Source organism: Antechinus flavipes, chromosome 1 (assembly GCF_016432865.1).
Source record: "Antechinus flavipes isolate AdamAnt ecotype Samford, QLD, Australia chromosome 1, AdamAnt_v2, whole genome shotgun sequence".
In the NCBI taxonomy this organism is placed as follows: Eukaryota; Metazoa; Chordata; class Mammalia; order Dasyuromorphia; family Dasyuridae; genus Antechinus; species Antechinus flavipes.
The window spans coordinates 671684839-671701737 of NC_067398.1; the positions used below are offsets into that span (position 1 = coordinate 671684839).

Sequence of the window (16899 nt, forward strand, 5' to 3'; positions counted from 1 at the left end):
AAGATTTACCAGTTTGGATGGGATTTGGGAAATTATCCTGAGTACAATTGCTACACTAATCTCTTTGAAACTAAAGGATTTGTTCCTTTTTTTTTTTTTTTCAAATTAATGTAGACTGGAAATTAAAAAAAAACAACAACAAAGAAGCTGGTTTTAGTTCCTAGCTCTGTCACTAACTAGTTGTGATGGAGTTGGGTTTCCCTTTTTTAGATCCCAGTTTTCCTATCTATAAAATGAAGGAGTGAACTAGAAGATTCTTTCCTAATTCAGAAATTTTTCATTTTCTGTCCCTCTAAGCTCTGTCATTCTGTGTTCTAAGTTCAACATTATCATGCCTTAAACACTGACTGGCAAGAGTAAGTTAATCCACCTTCCTATAAGGGAGTAGGTTAAGCACAAAGGAGTGAATCTTTACAGAGCAGATGACAATAATTATTATAAGAGATGCTGAGACTTGGTGGACAAAGGGCCATCCTTGGAGTCAGGAAAGGAATAAGCATTTCTACAGCAACTACTATGTGCCAGGCATTTTACAAATATTATCTCATTTTATTTTCACAACAACCCTGAGGTAAGTGCTGTTATTATCTTCATTTTATAGATAAGGAAAGTGAGGCAAAGAGGGTGACTTGTCCAGGATTACACAGCTGGTAAATGTCTAAAGCTGAATTTGAACTTAAATCTCCTTGATTCCAGGCCCACATCACAATTCACTGCCTTGCTGCCTCCAGATAGACTTGGATTCAAGTGCTATCTCTGATCTTCCTCACAAGTCATTTACCCTGTGCTGTTCCCAAAGTTCAAAAGCTTTAAACTAGAGATTAGTTTCCTGTCTGTTTTGGTGGAGGGGATTTTCACGATAGGAATTCATTAATCAATAAAGTTAAGGTCCAAACCAATTTTTGTTTAAAATATACTTCTCATTTTTATAGTGTTCTATAGATCACAAAAAGCTTTCCTTAAAACATTTTTCTGAGGTCAGCATTACAGATAAAATTATCTGTGTTTTACAGATGAGGGTACTGAAGTTCAGAGTGGATGAGATTGGCAGAGGTCACTCAGCTGTTTAGTGTCAGAGCTAAAATTCAAACTCAGGTGTTTGGAAAACCTTCCAAGATAGCACATTGCCTTTCAATGCAGATGCATTAAGCATTTCAACTGGTCACCAGTACTTTAGGAACACAGAGGCAGCTGGGTGGAGCAGGGGTGTACTTAGAGTCAGGAACAACTTGAATTCAAATCTGGTTTCATACATTCACTAGCTGTGTGACCCTGGGCCAGTCACTTAAATCTCTGTCTCATTTTCCTTATCTGTAAAATCTGGATAATAATAGCACCTCCCTTTATTGTGAGGATCCAATGAATTAACCTATAGAAAAAAAGTATTTGAACATTTTAAAAGTGCTATAGAAATGATAGTTATGTTATTAGTTTTCTCATCTGTAACATAGGTTTAATAATAGCACAATCAAGTTGACAAACATTTATTAAATACCTACTATTGGATATACTAGGGCAGTTAGACAGCTTAGTGAATAGAGACAGGGAGATCTGAGTTCAAATCTAGCCTCAGACACTTCCTAGCTATGTGACCTTGGGCACTTTGTTTTGCCTTAATCCTTTGGAGAAAGAAATGGGAAACTACTCTAATATCTTTGCCAAGAAAACCCCACGAACATGTTGGCGTGCTTTGGTGCAAGTGGTCACAAAGAGTTGGACACAACTGAAAAATAGCATGTGACTTACTAACTGTTAAGTGCTGGAGATACAATGAAAGACAAAAAGATCAGATGCTATCACATGTAAAGTACTTTGCAGTCCTTAAAAATGCTCCATAAATGCTAGTTATTATTATTATTATTAATTATTGTTATTAGCTAGGCAACTAGTATACCCTGAGAAAATAAGTGTGGATTACAATGTGAGCTCCTTGAGGATAGAACTATCTCTTGTTTCTCTCCTCAGAACTTAGCACATAGTAGGTGCTTAATAAATCTTTATTGACTGATTGGTATAGAGAGGCTCACCTACTAGCTATTGTCTTATAATAATAGCAGATGGTTTATAGGAGTTCCTAACCATTTCTTGGGATTTGAAGAGGCAGGTCCCTGATTCCCGGGAAGGAGGGCTAGGACCTGTACCCTCACCTGGCAGGAATCCACCTTCCCATCCAGGTAGCCAGCACACACCATCCGGTCCGTGAGTGAGTTGCTATAGAGGCTTGCACACAGCGCCTGGTCTAGGAGTTCCACTGTTGCCTTCTGGAGGACCTCGGGTTTCACCACTAAGGAGGAAAGAGAAAGCAGAAAAATGGTCTCGGGAACACCTTCCCAACCTCATCTGGGCTCGGATTCTGCAGCCATTCCCAGCAGTGCTTACGGAAGTCTTCCTTAAGATAGCCCCAGCCAGAGATGAGACATTTCTTCCTGGGAGGGAAGATGTGAGTAGCCGAGGGGAGGCACACTGGCTGGATGTGGCTGGTGAAAGGCAGGGGGCTGCCCAGCTCTAGGACAGCCACGTCAAAGTCTGCTGTGTCTGAGTTGTAGAAAGGATGCTTGATGATCTGGGCGATTCGAACCTTCACAGTGCCGCTGTCAGAGCCGCTGAGAAAGGTGGTTCCAGCATAGGCCATCCAGACTGTGGGGTCCTGGAATCTAGGGGAGCAAACAATCAGACTGCCCTCAGATTGATCTTCTGGGTACTTCAGGCACTCTACAACTTTGGAGAAATGTGCTTTTCGGATTTGGAATCATACTCTCAAAGCTATTAGACTGCTTCTCTCTTACCCTTCGCCCATACCTCCAACAAGATCAAAGAAAGAAGGGATCCAGGTGCACAAAAATATTTATAGCAGCTCTTTTTATTGTAGCAAAGAACTGGAAATTGGGGTGAGGGGTTACCTTTAAAGTGGAGAATGGCTCATCTTATTAGGGGACATGCATGCAGTAGAATACTTTTGTGCTGTAAAAAATAGTGAAGGTTGTGCAGTGTATAGAGCATCTCCACTGAAATCAGGAGGACCTGAGTTCAAATGTGATCTCAGAAACTGGAGATTTTACTAGATGTGTGGCCCTAGGTAAGTCACTTAACCCTGATTAGCCTGCAAAAAAAAAAAAAAAGGAAGAATGAATGAAAAGTTTCAGAGAAACCTGAGAAGACTTGTCAGAAATGATGCAAAGTGAAGTGAGCAAAATCAAGAGAACAATTTATACAACAACCATATTGTAAAAACAAACAATTCTGTAAGACTAATCTTTATCAGTATATGAAATTTATTTCCTAGATTCACTGAAAGCCTCTAGTCTCTATTCTTCCCAGTTATACTTTAAGAATTTTATACTTGTCAAATTCAAATTATATTTTTATATTGTTGAGAAAGTTTTGATGTAATGAAAATATGCTTTTCAGTGGAGTGATATAATGATGTTGAGTAGTTATTTTCAGTCCTGCTAAACTCTTTGAGGTACCATTAAAAGTTTTTTTGGGGGAAGAGAAAATGGAGTACCATTTTCTTTTTCAGTTCATTTTGCAGATGAGGAAACTGAAGCAAACAGAACAAAGTGACGGGCCTGAGATTATATAGCTAGTAAGTGTCTAAGTCTGGAAACTGAGACAAACAGAGCAAAGTGATGGGCCTGAGGTTACACAGTAAGAATTTGAAGCTGGATTTGAACTCCCCAAGATGAACTTGAACTCCAGATCTAGCACTCTATCCATGGTGTCATCTAGACCAAGATATAATGATCATATCCATGTAAATCAAGGAGTTAATATAATAATTTCTCTTGTTCCTTTTCAGATTTAAGCAACTCCTCAATCTTCACTCATTTCATCTAATATGGATTTAGAAATGAAGTGATTATGATGATGACAAAGATGAAGATGGTACTTTAAAGTCTAATGTGTTTTCGTCACAATTGCCTATGTAAAGTGAGTGAAGGCATTATTGTTCCCATTTTGCAGATGAGCAGAGACTCATACATGTTAAGTGATTTGTCCCAAATCTCATAATTAATAAGTGTCAAAGTTAGGATTTTGAATCCACATGCTGCCCCATTCCACTTCAACTATTAGTACAAAAACATCTTTTTAAACAAATCCGTTTTACTTCATTTTCTCTCTTTCTTTGAACTTCATTCTTTCTCTTTCTCTTTCTCTGGCTTAGGACCGAAGATCTGCCTTCTGTTGTGATTTTCTCTCTCTTTCCATTTAGTCATTTTGACTAATGTGGCCAATTGGCCTGGGTATTTGTGTCAGATTGCCCAGGATTGAGGCAATGGCAGTTCGTGACAGTTTTGATGCATCCTGACATCTTTGACTTCCCTTACCCAACTAACTTTGCCCCATATGTTGGGATTCCCAATTAGGGACCTGTCTAGTGGTTCTGTTATCCATCCACAATCAGTAGATAACATAACTCTTCCAAGCCCCTGATAAGTGCTCTGGAGATCTGAAGATAAGACAACTCGTTATTTTTTACATCTGAAACCTATGTAAGAGTTAAGGAAGTGGGACATTTGTGTGTGTGTGTTTGTGTGTGTGTGTGTGTGTGTGGGCTCTGTATGTTTGACATGCCTCCAGGAAGGTTTTACTACTGAAACTTTGAGTCTCTAAGTACCCATTCTAGTGCTCTCCACACATCTGGGAACAAGAGACACACACAAAACACAAGAACACAAGAGATAATTTCACACTCATACTATTGTTTACACAGGCCTACCCAAAACCATTTGCAGAGTGGGGGAGAGAGAGCTGTTTTTCCTGCTGCTTACCTTCTGTAGGAGTAGAAATATACTTGTACAGCCATACTCTTTGGACACAGACATGTTCATCAAATTGACAAAAGAGAATTTCCCTGAATGGATCTCCCTTAAATACTGAATTCTGGCCAATGGCAAATTGACTATAAGGTGGCAAGAATACAATGATAACTGACACTTTTAGATTTGAAAAATCCAATATATTTATTATCTCATTTAAGCTTCACAATAATCCATTATTATTTTCATCTAATGTCTTGTGGCCATCAACAACACTAGTAGAATGCAGTTTTTTTTTTTAAAGGCTTTTGTTGCCAGAAGGCATTTTGAAGTTTTCCTAAGACAATCTAGCCCCTTCCCTTTCTGGTTTAAGTCTGGTCTAGTGTCTATTTTACTGTTTGTCCTGATATAGGATATCCCAAAAGTTTCCCCTGTACATAGTGATGGATAAACTCTATAGGTTGTCAATTCAACTGTATGTCATAATCCAAACAATAGACATTATTTATCCATTTGGTCCTTTCTTGTGGCCAGTCAGGCAAAACTTTGGAACAGTTACAGATCTTTTCTGGGAGGTTTCAGAGTGTTCTGGGGTTTGATACAATGAATATGCCATCTATAGCAGGAACATCTAGTTGACTTCCCTATCTACAAGTGACAAAGACATCTCAGATGTCTACCCTGGATTCTACCCTGGATTTCCTCCAAGTGCAATGAACGCTCCTAGTGAGCTTGCATCTCCTGTTTTGTGTTTTTGTTATTGTTCAGCTGTGTGGCTCTTTGTGACCCCCTTTTGGAGTTTTTTGGGCAAAGAAATTGGGGTGGTTTTTCAATTCCATTTCTAGTTTATTTTACAGATGAGGAACTGAGGCAAATAGTGTGAAGTGACTAGTTCAAGGTCACATAGTAAGTGTCTGAGGTTGTATTTGAACTCCAGAAGATAAGTCTTCCTGACTCCAGGCCTGGCACTAGGCATTATGTCGCTGTCTAGTGACCCATTTTATATTTTAGTTAATGTTTATGGTGAGATTTTTTTGAACAATTATTTCTATTCCATCTTTTAAAGAATCTTGAGTGATTTTTATGTAAGGAAGGTAGATGCCTTGTTGGAGGAAACCCTTTAAATTAGTTATTTCTCCAAATCAAAAGCTTTTTCATAATCAATGAACAATAAGTATAGTGGGCTATTGCATTCCTCTCCATCTCTTAGTCAGTTGAAAAATGGCAAAGATATAATGATTATAGAATATCCCTTGTGAAAGTCTATTTTTTATAAATACCCTCATTAATTTGTGTGTAGATGAGTGTAGATATATATTTTCAAAATCTTTATGAGTATTTGTTGGTATTGTACCAAGTGCTTTTGGGGAATATTAGGAAGTAAGAGACTTTTTTCATGTCTTTGATAGCCTCCCCTTCCCCAAATCAGTCTATGGATACCCTCCTCACAATTGCAATACCTCCAACATGGATGGATCTCTTCTATGTATACTTGGTAGAATCTGGCTGCTTTTCCTATCTTTGTTCTGCTGCTATTTCTACTTATCTCATAAAGCATGTCTAGGATTCTAATGTTAGAGTTTAATGTAATGACTTAAGGTGAAACCCAATTGTACCTATAAACAGATTGATATTAAGTAAAATCTTTGCAGATCTTTTCCATTTTTCTTTTGTATGTTATCCTTTTGTTTTCATTCTTATATAACCTCAGAATGACTTTAGTTGGATCTCTTGACAAAACCCTTTAAACAAATATTCACCATTACTAGGCTACTATATTGCCTCAAAAAACAGAGAAACAATGGAGGGGGAAATAACAAAAATTAATAAAATAACATTTATAATGATAGCTTTTATATAACTTTAAGATTTATCAAATAAGATTTGCATTGTCACAGCAAACTCTGTGAGTTTATAAGCATTATATTATAAGCGTTATGATCTTCATTTCACAAGTGGGGAAATAGAAACTCAGAGAGGCCTAATAATAAGAGCAAAAACAGCAATAATAATGATCACAATGTACATGTGCTATAAGGTATATAGAATACTTTGAGTAAGTAATACAAGTATTGTTATCTTTCGACATTATTATAAGCTCCTTAAAAGTAGAAATTATGCTTGTCTACACCTTATTATACTTCTTTCACATACTTTCTGCTAAATGTTTGTTGAATTTGAATCCCTATTTTTACATGTGGGAAAACAGGATCAGAGCGTCTCATACTTACCTTTGGTCCCAGAGCTAGAAAGTAGAGGAGATAAGTTTCAAACTCAGATCTTCTGAATGTAGAACTAAGCCAATTCCCACTCTACCATACTACCTCTTTAGGTCATACATGTTGTAAGTGACAGAACCAAAAGTCAAACCCTGTTCTTCTGATTCTATGGGATATTCACTCTCGTACACTACAATACAGAAGCCAATCTTCAGCAATGAGAGGATCCAATTCAGTCCTAATTGATCAGTAATGAGCAGAACCAGCTACACCCAGTGAAAGAATTCTGGGAAATGAGTGTGAATCACAACATAACATTTCCACTCTTTCTGTTATTGTTCGCCTGCATTTTCAGGCAAACAAACAATTTCTCAGGTTATTTTTACCTTCTTTCTAAATCCAATCTTTCTTTCTTTCTTCTTCTTTTTTTTTTTTTTAATAACTTTTTATTGACAGAATCCATGCCAGGGTAATTTTTTACAACATTATCCCTTGCACTTACTTCTGTTCCGATTTTTCCCCTCTCTCCCCCTACCCCCTCCCTCAGATGGCAAGTAATCCTTTACATGTTGAATAGGTTACGTATATCCTAGATACAATATATGTGTGCAGAACCAAACAGTCCTCTTGTTGTACAGGAAGAATTGGATTCAGAAGGTAAAAATAACCCGGGAAGAAAAACAAAAATGCAAGCAGTTTATATTCATTTCCCAGTGTTCTTTCTTTGGGTATAACTGCTTCTGTCCGTCCTTGATCCATTGAAACTGAGTTAGATGTCTTTGTCAAAGAAATCCACTTCCATCAGAATACATCCTCAAACGGTATCCTTGTTGAGGTATATAATGATCTCCTGGTGCTGCTCATTTCACTTAGCATCAGTTCATGTAAGTCTCTCCAATCCTCTCTGTATTCATCCTGCTGGTCATTTCTTACAGAACAATAATATTCCATAACGTTCATATACCACAATTTACTCAACCATTCTCCAATTGATGGGCATCCATCCATTTTCCAGTTTCTAGCCACTACAAACAGGGCTGCCACAAACATTTTGGCACATACAGGTCCCTTTCCCTTCTTTAGTATCTCTTTGGGGTATAAGTCCAGTAGAAACACTGCTGGATCAAAGGGTATGCACCGTTTGATAACTTTTTGAGCATAGTTCCAAATCGCTCTCCAGAATGGCTGGATGTGTTCACAATTCCACCAACAATGTATCAGTGTCTCTGTTTTCCCACATCCCCTCCAACATTCTGCATCATCTTTCCCTGTCATTCTAGCCAATCTGACAGGTGTGAAGTGGTATCTCAGAATTGTCTTAATTTGCATTTCTCTGATTAATAATGATTTGGAGCATATTTTCATATGGCTAGAAATAGTTTCAATTTCTTCATCTGAGAATTGTCTGTTCATATCCTTTGACCATTTATTAAATCCAATCTTTCTTGTGCAGCAAGAAAACTGTATAAATATGTATACATATATTGTATTTAACATGTACTTTAACATATTTAACATGTATGGGACTACTTGCCATCTAGGGGAGGGGGTGGGAGGAAGGAGGGGAAAAGTTGGAACAGAAGGTTTTGCAAGCGTCAATGTTGAAAAATTACCCATGCATATGTTTTGTATATAAAAAGCTATAATAAAATAAAGAGAAAACAAGGAAAAAAAAACAATACAGAAGCCATATGGGACAGACTACACACTGTAAGGCAATACAATAAACACATTATTCACAGAGTGTTATTGGAAGAAGGGTCTGTAAAGATTATCTAATTCAGAAATCCCATTTTGCAGATGAGACAAGGTCTCATACCTAGAAATTAACCATTGGAATCTGAATCTATATCATTTGATTATAAAGTCAGTGCTTCTTCCTCACTACCTCCCCATCTTCTAGTGCCACACCTTGATTCAATATGGTAAAGAGAAATTTTTTTCAGCTTGCCTTTAGTGGGACATGGCAGCCAGAATGGCCCATTTGAGAGATGGATAGATGAGGTGAGACGGATAGATGAGGAACTGGTGATGATTAGAGAACTTACTCATTGAAGCAGTGAGCTGCAGATACCAGCCATTTGGCACTGAGGATGGCTGCCCCACAAAAGTGTTCATTGTTTTCTCGAAGACTGACTTGCCATGGAAACTCTCCTCTGGCAGCCTCCATTCCTCCTACAATCCTGTTGGCTGATTTCAAGGCAGGCCGGCCTCCACACTCTAAAAGAGACAGTACCTTGGACTTTCATCATCAAGAATCTGTTATTGAAATACCCTGTTACTGAGATAACCTGTTATTGGGAAGATCCCACAAAATCAAAGATTTGGAAGAGATGTTAGAGACCATGTTGTGCAATTCATCTCTGAGAAGAAAATGACCTCCCCAAATAGTCTAGTTTCTGTGTGAAGAACTCAACTCAAATGTCCTAATATTTGACCCATTTGTCCATGAGAATCACAGAATCACAAAATGGTAAAATTGGAAAGGACCTTCTTGTCTGAGTTCAAGCCACCCCCAAAAGAATCCCCATGAGTCCATAGCTGAGAAGTGATTATCTATTCTCTACTTGAAGACCTTTAGTGAGGGAAACCCGCTCTCTCCAAGGCAGGCTCTTTCACCTTTGGATAGTTCTAAGTGTGTGGGAGTTTCCCCTGAGATCCAGTCTAGATCTGTCTCTTTTCAGCTTTTGCCCATTATTTCTAGTTCTGCCCCCAAGGTCAAATGGGACAAACCCATATAGGGTACACAGTGTGAAAAGCACAGAAGTTGGATTTGAATCTCAGCCTTGCCATTTACTATCTATGTGACCTTGAGGCCTCAAGTAGAACATAGTGGGACTATTGCCTCCTTAAGTTTTACCCCTCATTGCAACATACATTTGTCGTTGTTTTGGCTGCTATGTCACATTGTTGATGCCTGTTAAATTTGTGTCCACTAAAACTCAATGTTTTTCAGACCAGTTATTCTCTTAACCATCCCTCCCTCATCTTATACAATGTATGAAGTCTTATTTTCTAAATGCAAGCTTGAATTTAGATTTATCCTTATTACATTTCAACATAAACATGAGAAGCATTTACATAAAACCCATGGCCAGTTGTATGAATTCCATCCTCTACTGGGCTCCTCTTTACCTCAAGCGTATCTTTGTCTCTACCTCTATCCTCATTCCATTTCCCTGGTTTTGGAGGGAGAAGTGTGCTTCCTCCTTCATACCAATCCTTCCTCATGTACATTAGTTACTATTCCTTTCTATTTCCTTTGTTTATTTTTTAATACACATTGCTTTGTGAATCTTGTTGGGAGAGAAAAATCAAAACAAAATGGAAAAACCATGAGAGAGGAAAAAAAACAGAACAGAAAAAGAACATAACATGTGTTCATTTACATTCAATGTCCATAATTCTTTTTCTGGATGCCTTTTTTTTTGCATGCCCTCTTCGTCGTCTTCTTCTTCTTCTTTCCTTCTTTCTTCTACTTTCTTTCCTTCTTCTTCTTCTTCCTTCTTCTTGTTGTTCTTGTTCTTGTTCTTGTTGTTCTTGTTCTTGTTGTTTTTTGTTGTTGTTGTTGTTGTTGTTGTTGTTGTTGTTGTTGTTGTTGTTGTTGTTGTTCTTCTTCTTCTTCTTTTTCTTCTTCTTCTTCTTCTTCTTCTTCTTCTTCTTCTTCTTCTCTCGGTGTGAGAACTCCCTTCACTGATGCAGATCACAATCTAAGAGGGCCTTGAAGCTTAGAGAGCTTAGACTGACTACTAAACTGAAGGTCTATAGAGCTGTTGTGCTGACCTCATTGTTACATGCTTATGAAACTTGGACAGTCTACCAGCGCCATGCCAGGACACTGAATTGTTTACATTTGAATTGTCTTAGGAAGATTCTGAAGATCACAAAAATAAGATACCAGACACTGAGATCCTTTCTCGAGCTAAACTACTGAGTATTCCAACTCTACTGCAGGGAGCACAACTCTGTTGGACTGACCTTATTGTTCAAATGCCAAATGTATGCTCACCAATATATATTCTACACTGGTGCCCTGTGTTTCTGTGAGATTTAATAATCTCTTCCACGTTGATAGCACTTTGCTCACAAAAGCTCTGTGAGGTAGATAGTACAGCATTATTATTCCTATTGTACAGATGAAAAAAACTGAGAAAGAGGTGTAAAAAGCCCAGGATTTGGAGGCAGAAACCTGTATTTAGTCTCAGTTTTGCCACTTACTCTCTATATGGCCTTAAGCAAGTCTCTTCAATCCTTTAACTCATTTGTAAAATATCTTTCATTTAAATATTTTGTATTTATTAATTGCATATTTTAATGTGACATTTATTTATATTTGTATCTAGCTACTTTATATGTATTAAGTATATTTTATATAACATTTATTTATAACTTTATATACTTGTATCTAGCTACTTTATATTTATTAAGTATATATTTTATATAACATTTATAACTTTATATACTTGTATCTAATTACTTTGTATTGAATAAATGTATATTTTATTTAGCATTTAATTTATAACTTTATATACTTGTATCTAGCTACTTTGTATTAAGTATATATTTTAGGTGACATTTATATACTTGTATCTAGCTATTTTGAATTTATATTTTATATAGCACTTATTTTACAATTTTATGTACTTTTATCTAGCTACTTTGTATTTATTAAATATATTGTATATAGCATTTCTTTTATAACTTTATATACTTGTATTTAGCTACTTTGTGTTGATTAAGTATATGTTTTATGTGACATTGATTTATAAATTTATATACTTGCATCTAGCTAGTTTGTACTTCTATTTTATATGGCATTTATTTTATAATTTTATATATTTTATCTAGATATTTTGTATTTATTAAGTGTATTTTTATATACCATTTATTTATAACTTTATATACTTGTATCTAGCAACTTTATATTAAGTGTTTATTTTAGGTGACATTTTATTTATAAATTTACGTACTTGCATCTAGCTATTTTGTATTTATATTTTATATAGCATTTATTTTATAATTTTATACACTTTTATCTAGATACTTTGTTTTCATTAAGTGTATATTTTATATAACATTTATATGTAACTATATATTTAGCTACTTTGTATTTGTTAAGGGTATATTTTTATATCACATTTATTTGTAAATTCATACACAAAGTGTCTCCAAATTCTTAGTGCAATTTTAGGCTTGAACAGCTTAAAACTGCACTAAGACTTTTGGAAAATGTATATGATAACTGATTTTATTTTATGATTACTTTTTGTCTCCCCCATTAGAATGTAAGCTCTTTCAGAATAGAGATTCTTTCATTTTTGTCTTATCTTTGTAATAGTTGCTGACTAAATGCTGATTGATTGCTGATTGGCCTGTAGTCTCTTTCAGCTCTAACCAAGTTCTCCTAAGTCAGGGTTTCTTAAAATTTTTCTGTTTGTGACCTCTTCTCACCTGAGAAATTTTCATATGATCCTGGTATATAAATATATGAAAAAATTATACAAATCAAGTATTTACTGATAATAAATCATAAGGAAATTTATTTTAAAGCAATTCTTTGGTATACATATAATTTTATCACTTATTAAACACAATGAAAGCAAATTTGCACACTAATGAGATGAATGTGCTTGTTTATTTTACATAAAGAATGAAATCTTGGTGGAATATTTGATATCTTTTATTATTGCCAAACTTTTCATGACCTCCCCACCACATTCAGTGACATGACTCCATATGGGATTATGATCCATAGTTGAAGAAACTGCTCTAAGTGATTTGTCCAAGCCCACACAGCTGCTAGGTGACAGAAATGAAAATTGAATCTAGTCCTCCAGTGTTTCAATATGAACCACTATCATGACTAAGTCCATGGGCCAATAGTCTGGCCATGCTAAGAGTCTCTTTTCTTACTCTTTGCAGATACCATGGTTAGAATTCTGAGTCTGTCAGGAAGACCTAATTCAGATCTTAGCTCAGACACTCACTATTTATGTGATCCTGCAGAAGTCATTTAACCTCAATCTATCTCAAATTTCTCATCCATAAAATGGGGATAATAATAGTCTCTTCTGATGGGTCAAAACCCAGGGTCTATGGAGAACTGCCTGCCTGAGGAATCAGAACAATAACCTCTTATCTGTTGCTCCAAATGTCTTCAGTAAAATTCTCATCCAGACTTCTTATCTTCTTACTTGAGTAACAATACTTTGCTAAAAGACACATTTTGATTTCTTCCTTCTTTCCCACTTGTAGACTAGGTTCCTCATTAGGAACTTCTATTAGACTGCTGAATGAAGCCCAACATTTCAGTATATAAAACTCTCTCAGACTTTTATTAGATTCCATTCAGAGAATTTAGCCTGTTTCACTTTTGTGTTAATAAAGTCTTTTGTAACTTTAAGAGAATCTCTGAATTCTTTCAAACTGACTATATGTAATGCCCTGAATAAAATTATTAAAGCCTCCTCCCCTTTTCCTTGTCATTGGGACTAGGAGAAATTGAGTCAGAAAAAAAAACCCAACCTTAAAGCTCTGGCCAACTTTACATTCTATTGAATCATAAAACTCTAGGTGCCTTATCTCAGTCCTTGCTGGGATAATTCCCCTTCCTTTTGAGTATTGTCACTCGCCTGACTGTCTCCTGCCCTTGACCTTTTTATCTTGACTCTTATCCTGTCAGGACTAAGTTATGATCCTTTCCTGGAACTATGGCTTGTCCACTCACCTAGTGTCCTCACCCCCTTTTGCTGCCTTTGTTTCCCCTATTAAGATTGTAATTATTTAAGTTCTCTGCCTTAAATAATTGTAATTATTTAAGTTGCTCTCAGCTGAATGCTTTGGATAAGAGTCCCATACAGCCGGCTAGCCCCAAACTCAGCTAGTCTAAAATTCTTCACTTTAAAAAGATTAAAAAACAATCTCTGTCTTGCCTCAGTTTCTCTGGCATTACATATGAATCCAGACTCTGGAACATAACATTCCCTCTAAGAGTTGTGGTGAGACTCAAATGAAATACCATTTGCAGTGTTTTGCAATAAGTACAATGTATATGGTACTTATTATTATTATTATATGGAGATATTTCCTAAGGTTAAATTTTAGTTCCTTTTCTCTTCCTTAAGTCTTCATTGCAGTGGGCCTTTCCCAATTCCTCCTATCTACTTTTCTCTCAGGTTATCTTATCTATTTACATGTTGTTTCCCCATTAGAACATGAGCTCTGAGAGAGCAGGAGCTGTTGATATTTTCTCCAACTCCAAATATCAGCTTTATGCAGCTGATTGTGACATCTGGACACCCAAGACTGACCCGAACTCCAATCTTTTCCCTCCCCATGTCCTCACCATTTCTCCATGGGCTTAGCTGACCTTTCCCTTGTTCCAGACCAGAATATCTCCTGGAGTGGGATGTGGGGACCCAAGCTGTTTATCAAAAAAAGCCCTGAAACTGTGGCCTCCTCCCCTACTAATCCCCCTATTAGGAAAAAAGGCAGTGGGCATCAACTCACCGCAGTGAGCTTCATCAGAACCATCGGAGCAGTCCACTTTGCCGTCACATTCGGGATTCACTTTGGACACACACTGGTTACTCTGGCAGGTGAATGCATTCCCTGGACAGTGCCCTGGGAATGGAGAAGAACCCAATCTCATTTCCTTTCATCACTGGTATGTCATCCAGGCCTACAAAGTTCCCTGTCCCCTAGGGCCTCTCTCTCCCTGTAGGAAACAGCTCAGGTGCCATCTTGTCCTGGAGCCCAGTCTGACTCCTTTGCCCCAGCTGCCCCCCCAACTGCCTTGAATTTCATTACTGTGTGCGCATTAACTCACTTTAGCTTTTTGCTGTATGTGCACTTATTCCCTCATTGGAATATAAGATCCTGGGGGCAAGGATCTTCTCATTCTTTGTACTTGCATCCTCATTGCCTTGCAAATTGCCTGGAATATAGTAGATGATAATTAAGAAATAGCTGTTGATTGATTGACTATTCTCCTTTCTTCTGTCCACCTTCTACATGTCTGCCAAAATCATCTTCCTACAGTACACACCTGACTATGTCACTCCCCTGTTCCTTAATCTTCTGCTATAGGAACTACAAATTCCTCTTTGACATTTAGAGTCCTCCCCAATTTGTCTCCAACCTACCTTACTTTGCATTATTCCCTTTCATGCACCCTTATATTCCAGCCAAAATAGACTACTTGCTATTTCCTAAACTTGGCCCTGTTTCCCACCTCTATATTTTTGCACAGGCTGTGTCTCATATCTGCGTGCACTCCTTCCCTCCTCACTGCCCCTTTTTAGAATGCTCTAGGGTCTTTCAAGGCTCATTCTGATGTCACTTCCTACAAGAAGCAGTTCCAGACTCTGTTAATTCTATTCTTTCTCAAATACTTTGTATTTACTTTTCAGTAAATAGGCCATATCTTCTTGCATATTCTTAAATTTTCTCAGTGCAAAGACTAATTTGTCTTTTATCTCCAGGACTTAGCAAATTGCTATGCACACAATAGCATAAGAAGTATTTGTTGGATTGAATTAAAAATGTGTGATTAGACATCCTAGAGCTTTTTATTCCATGGAACTTAAATACTGAGGGCCTCCTGAACCTAGAACCCTAAAGGACACGGAATGTTCTTGCCATCTTTTTGTCTTTTTGCTTCTTTTTAGCTGTTGCTGAGATAACTTATTGCTTCCCCATTAAAATCCTGCACTGATGTCTTATGAGAGCATGAAGGTCAGTTTCCAAAAGCTTTCTGGCAGATTGTAAGAAATAGCCAAATAAGAAACCTATTCACCACCAGTTTTCCAGTCTTCATACATTAAATGCTTTTCCCCTCCCAACGTACCCTTGGCTACAAGGACACTGTTCTTGCAATTCCTCAGATCAGATAGTCTGTCTTCTAACTTTGGACATACTCATTGGCTGCCCCCCATGCTTGGAATTCTTTCCCTCCTCATTTCCAACTTCTTGGCTTCCCTGGCTTCCTTCCCAGCTAAAACTTGTTTCTACAAGAAACCTTTCCCAGTCCTTCTTAATGTTAGTCATTTTACTCTGTTGATTATTTTCAGTTTATCTTGTATGTAGCTTGTTTGTACAGAGTTATTGCATATTCTTCCCCTTCATTAGCCTGTGAGCTCCCTGAAGGCAGGGACTATGCTCAGAATGGTACCTGGGATAATTGCTGTCATTACTGTTGTTCTATTGTGTCTGTGACCCAATTTGGAGTTTTCTCGGCAAGGGTGCTGGAGTGGTTTTCCATTTCCTTCACCAATCCATTCTACAGATGAGGAAACTGAGGCAAAGTTAAGTGACTTATCTAGGGTCATACAGCTACTATGAGCCTAAAGTTGAGTTTGAACTCAGTTCTTCCTGATCCCAGGCTAGGTGCTCTATTCCACTATACCATGTAGCTGCTGCTTGGCATATGTTATTGTTCTTTAGTCATTGTTGTGTCATATCTAATTTTTTGTGACTTCTTTTGAGGTTTTCTTGGCAAGATATGGAGTGGTTATGGCATATAGTAGGCATTTAACAAATGTTTATTGATTGATTGTTATACAACTCCAGCCTAGCTAATTCAATTCAGTTAAATTCAACAAATATATGAAATGCAGCTGGGGACACAAAAATGAAAAATTACCAAGTTCTTCAGGTCTCAAAAAATTTCTATCCTTTCCAAGATACATGTGAGTTGTATATAGTCATGTTATACACCACAACATCTGAGTGCATTTCATTTCCCAAAGGCAATGTTATAGCTTACTTGAAGGGCTGTGTTTAAACGTCCATTTTTCCACACCATATACTCTTAGATGTACCTAGATCTGCAAATCCACTGGGCACAATAAACTGAGGCAGAAGACATCCTAGGGCCTTCTCTCTAAACCAGAGGCAGTGCCCTTAGCCTTCAGGTGGGG

The 16899-nt window shown here is 37.2% G+C and overlaps 1 protein-coding gene across 1 annotated transcript in view; it reads right to left on the reverse strand.

The window, feature by feature from the left end:
• Positions 1-16899, reverse strand: part of TMPRSS9 (transmembrane serine protease 9) — a 56441-nt gene that overhangs the window by 25190 nt on the left and 14352 nt on the right. The window contains 4 exon segments of the mRNA XM_051975763.1: positions 2148-2284; positions 2380-2654; positions 9028-9199; positions 14489-14602. Of these exon segments, the coding sequence (XP_051831723.1) occupies positions 2148-2284; positions 2380-2654; positions 9028-9199; positions 14489-14602 (698 nt within the window).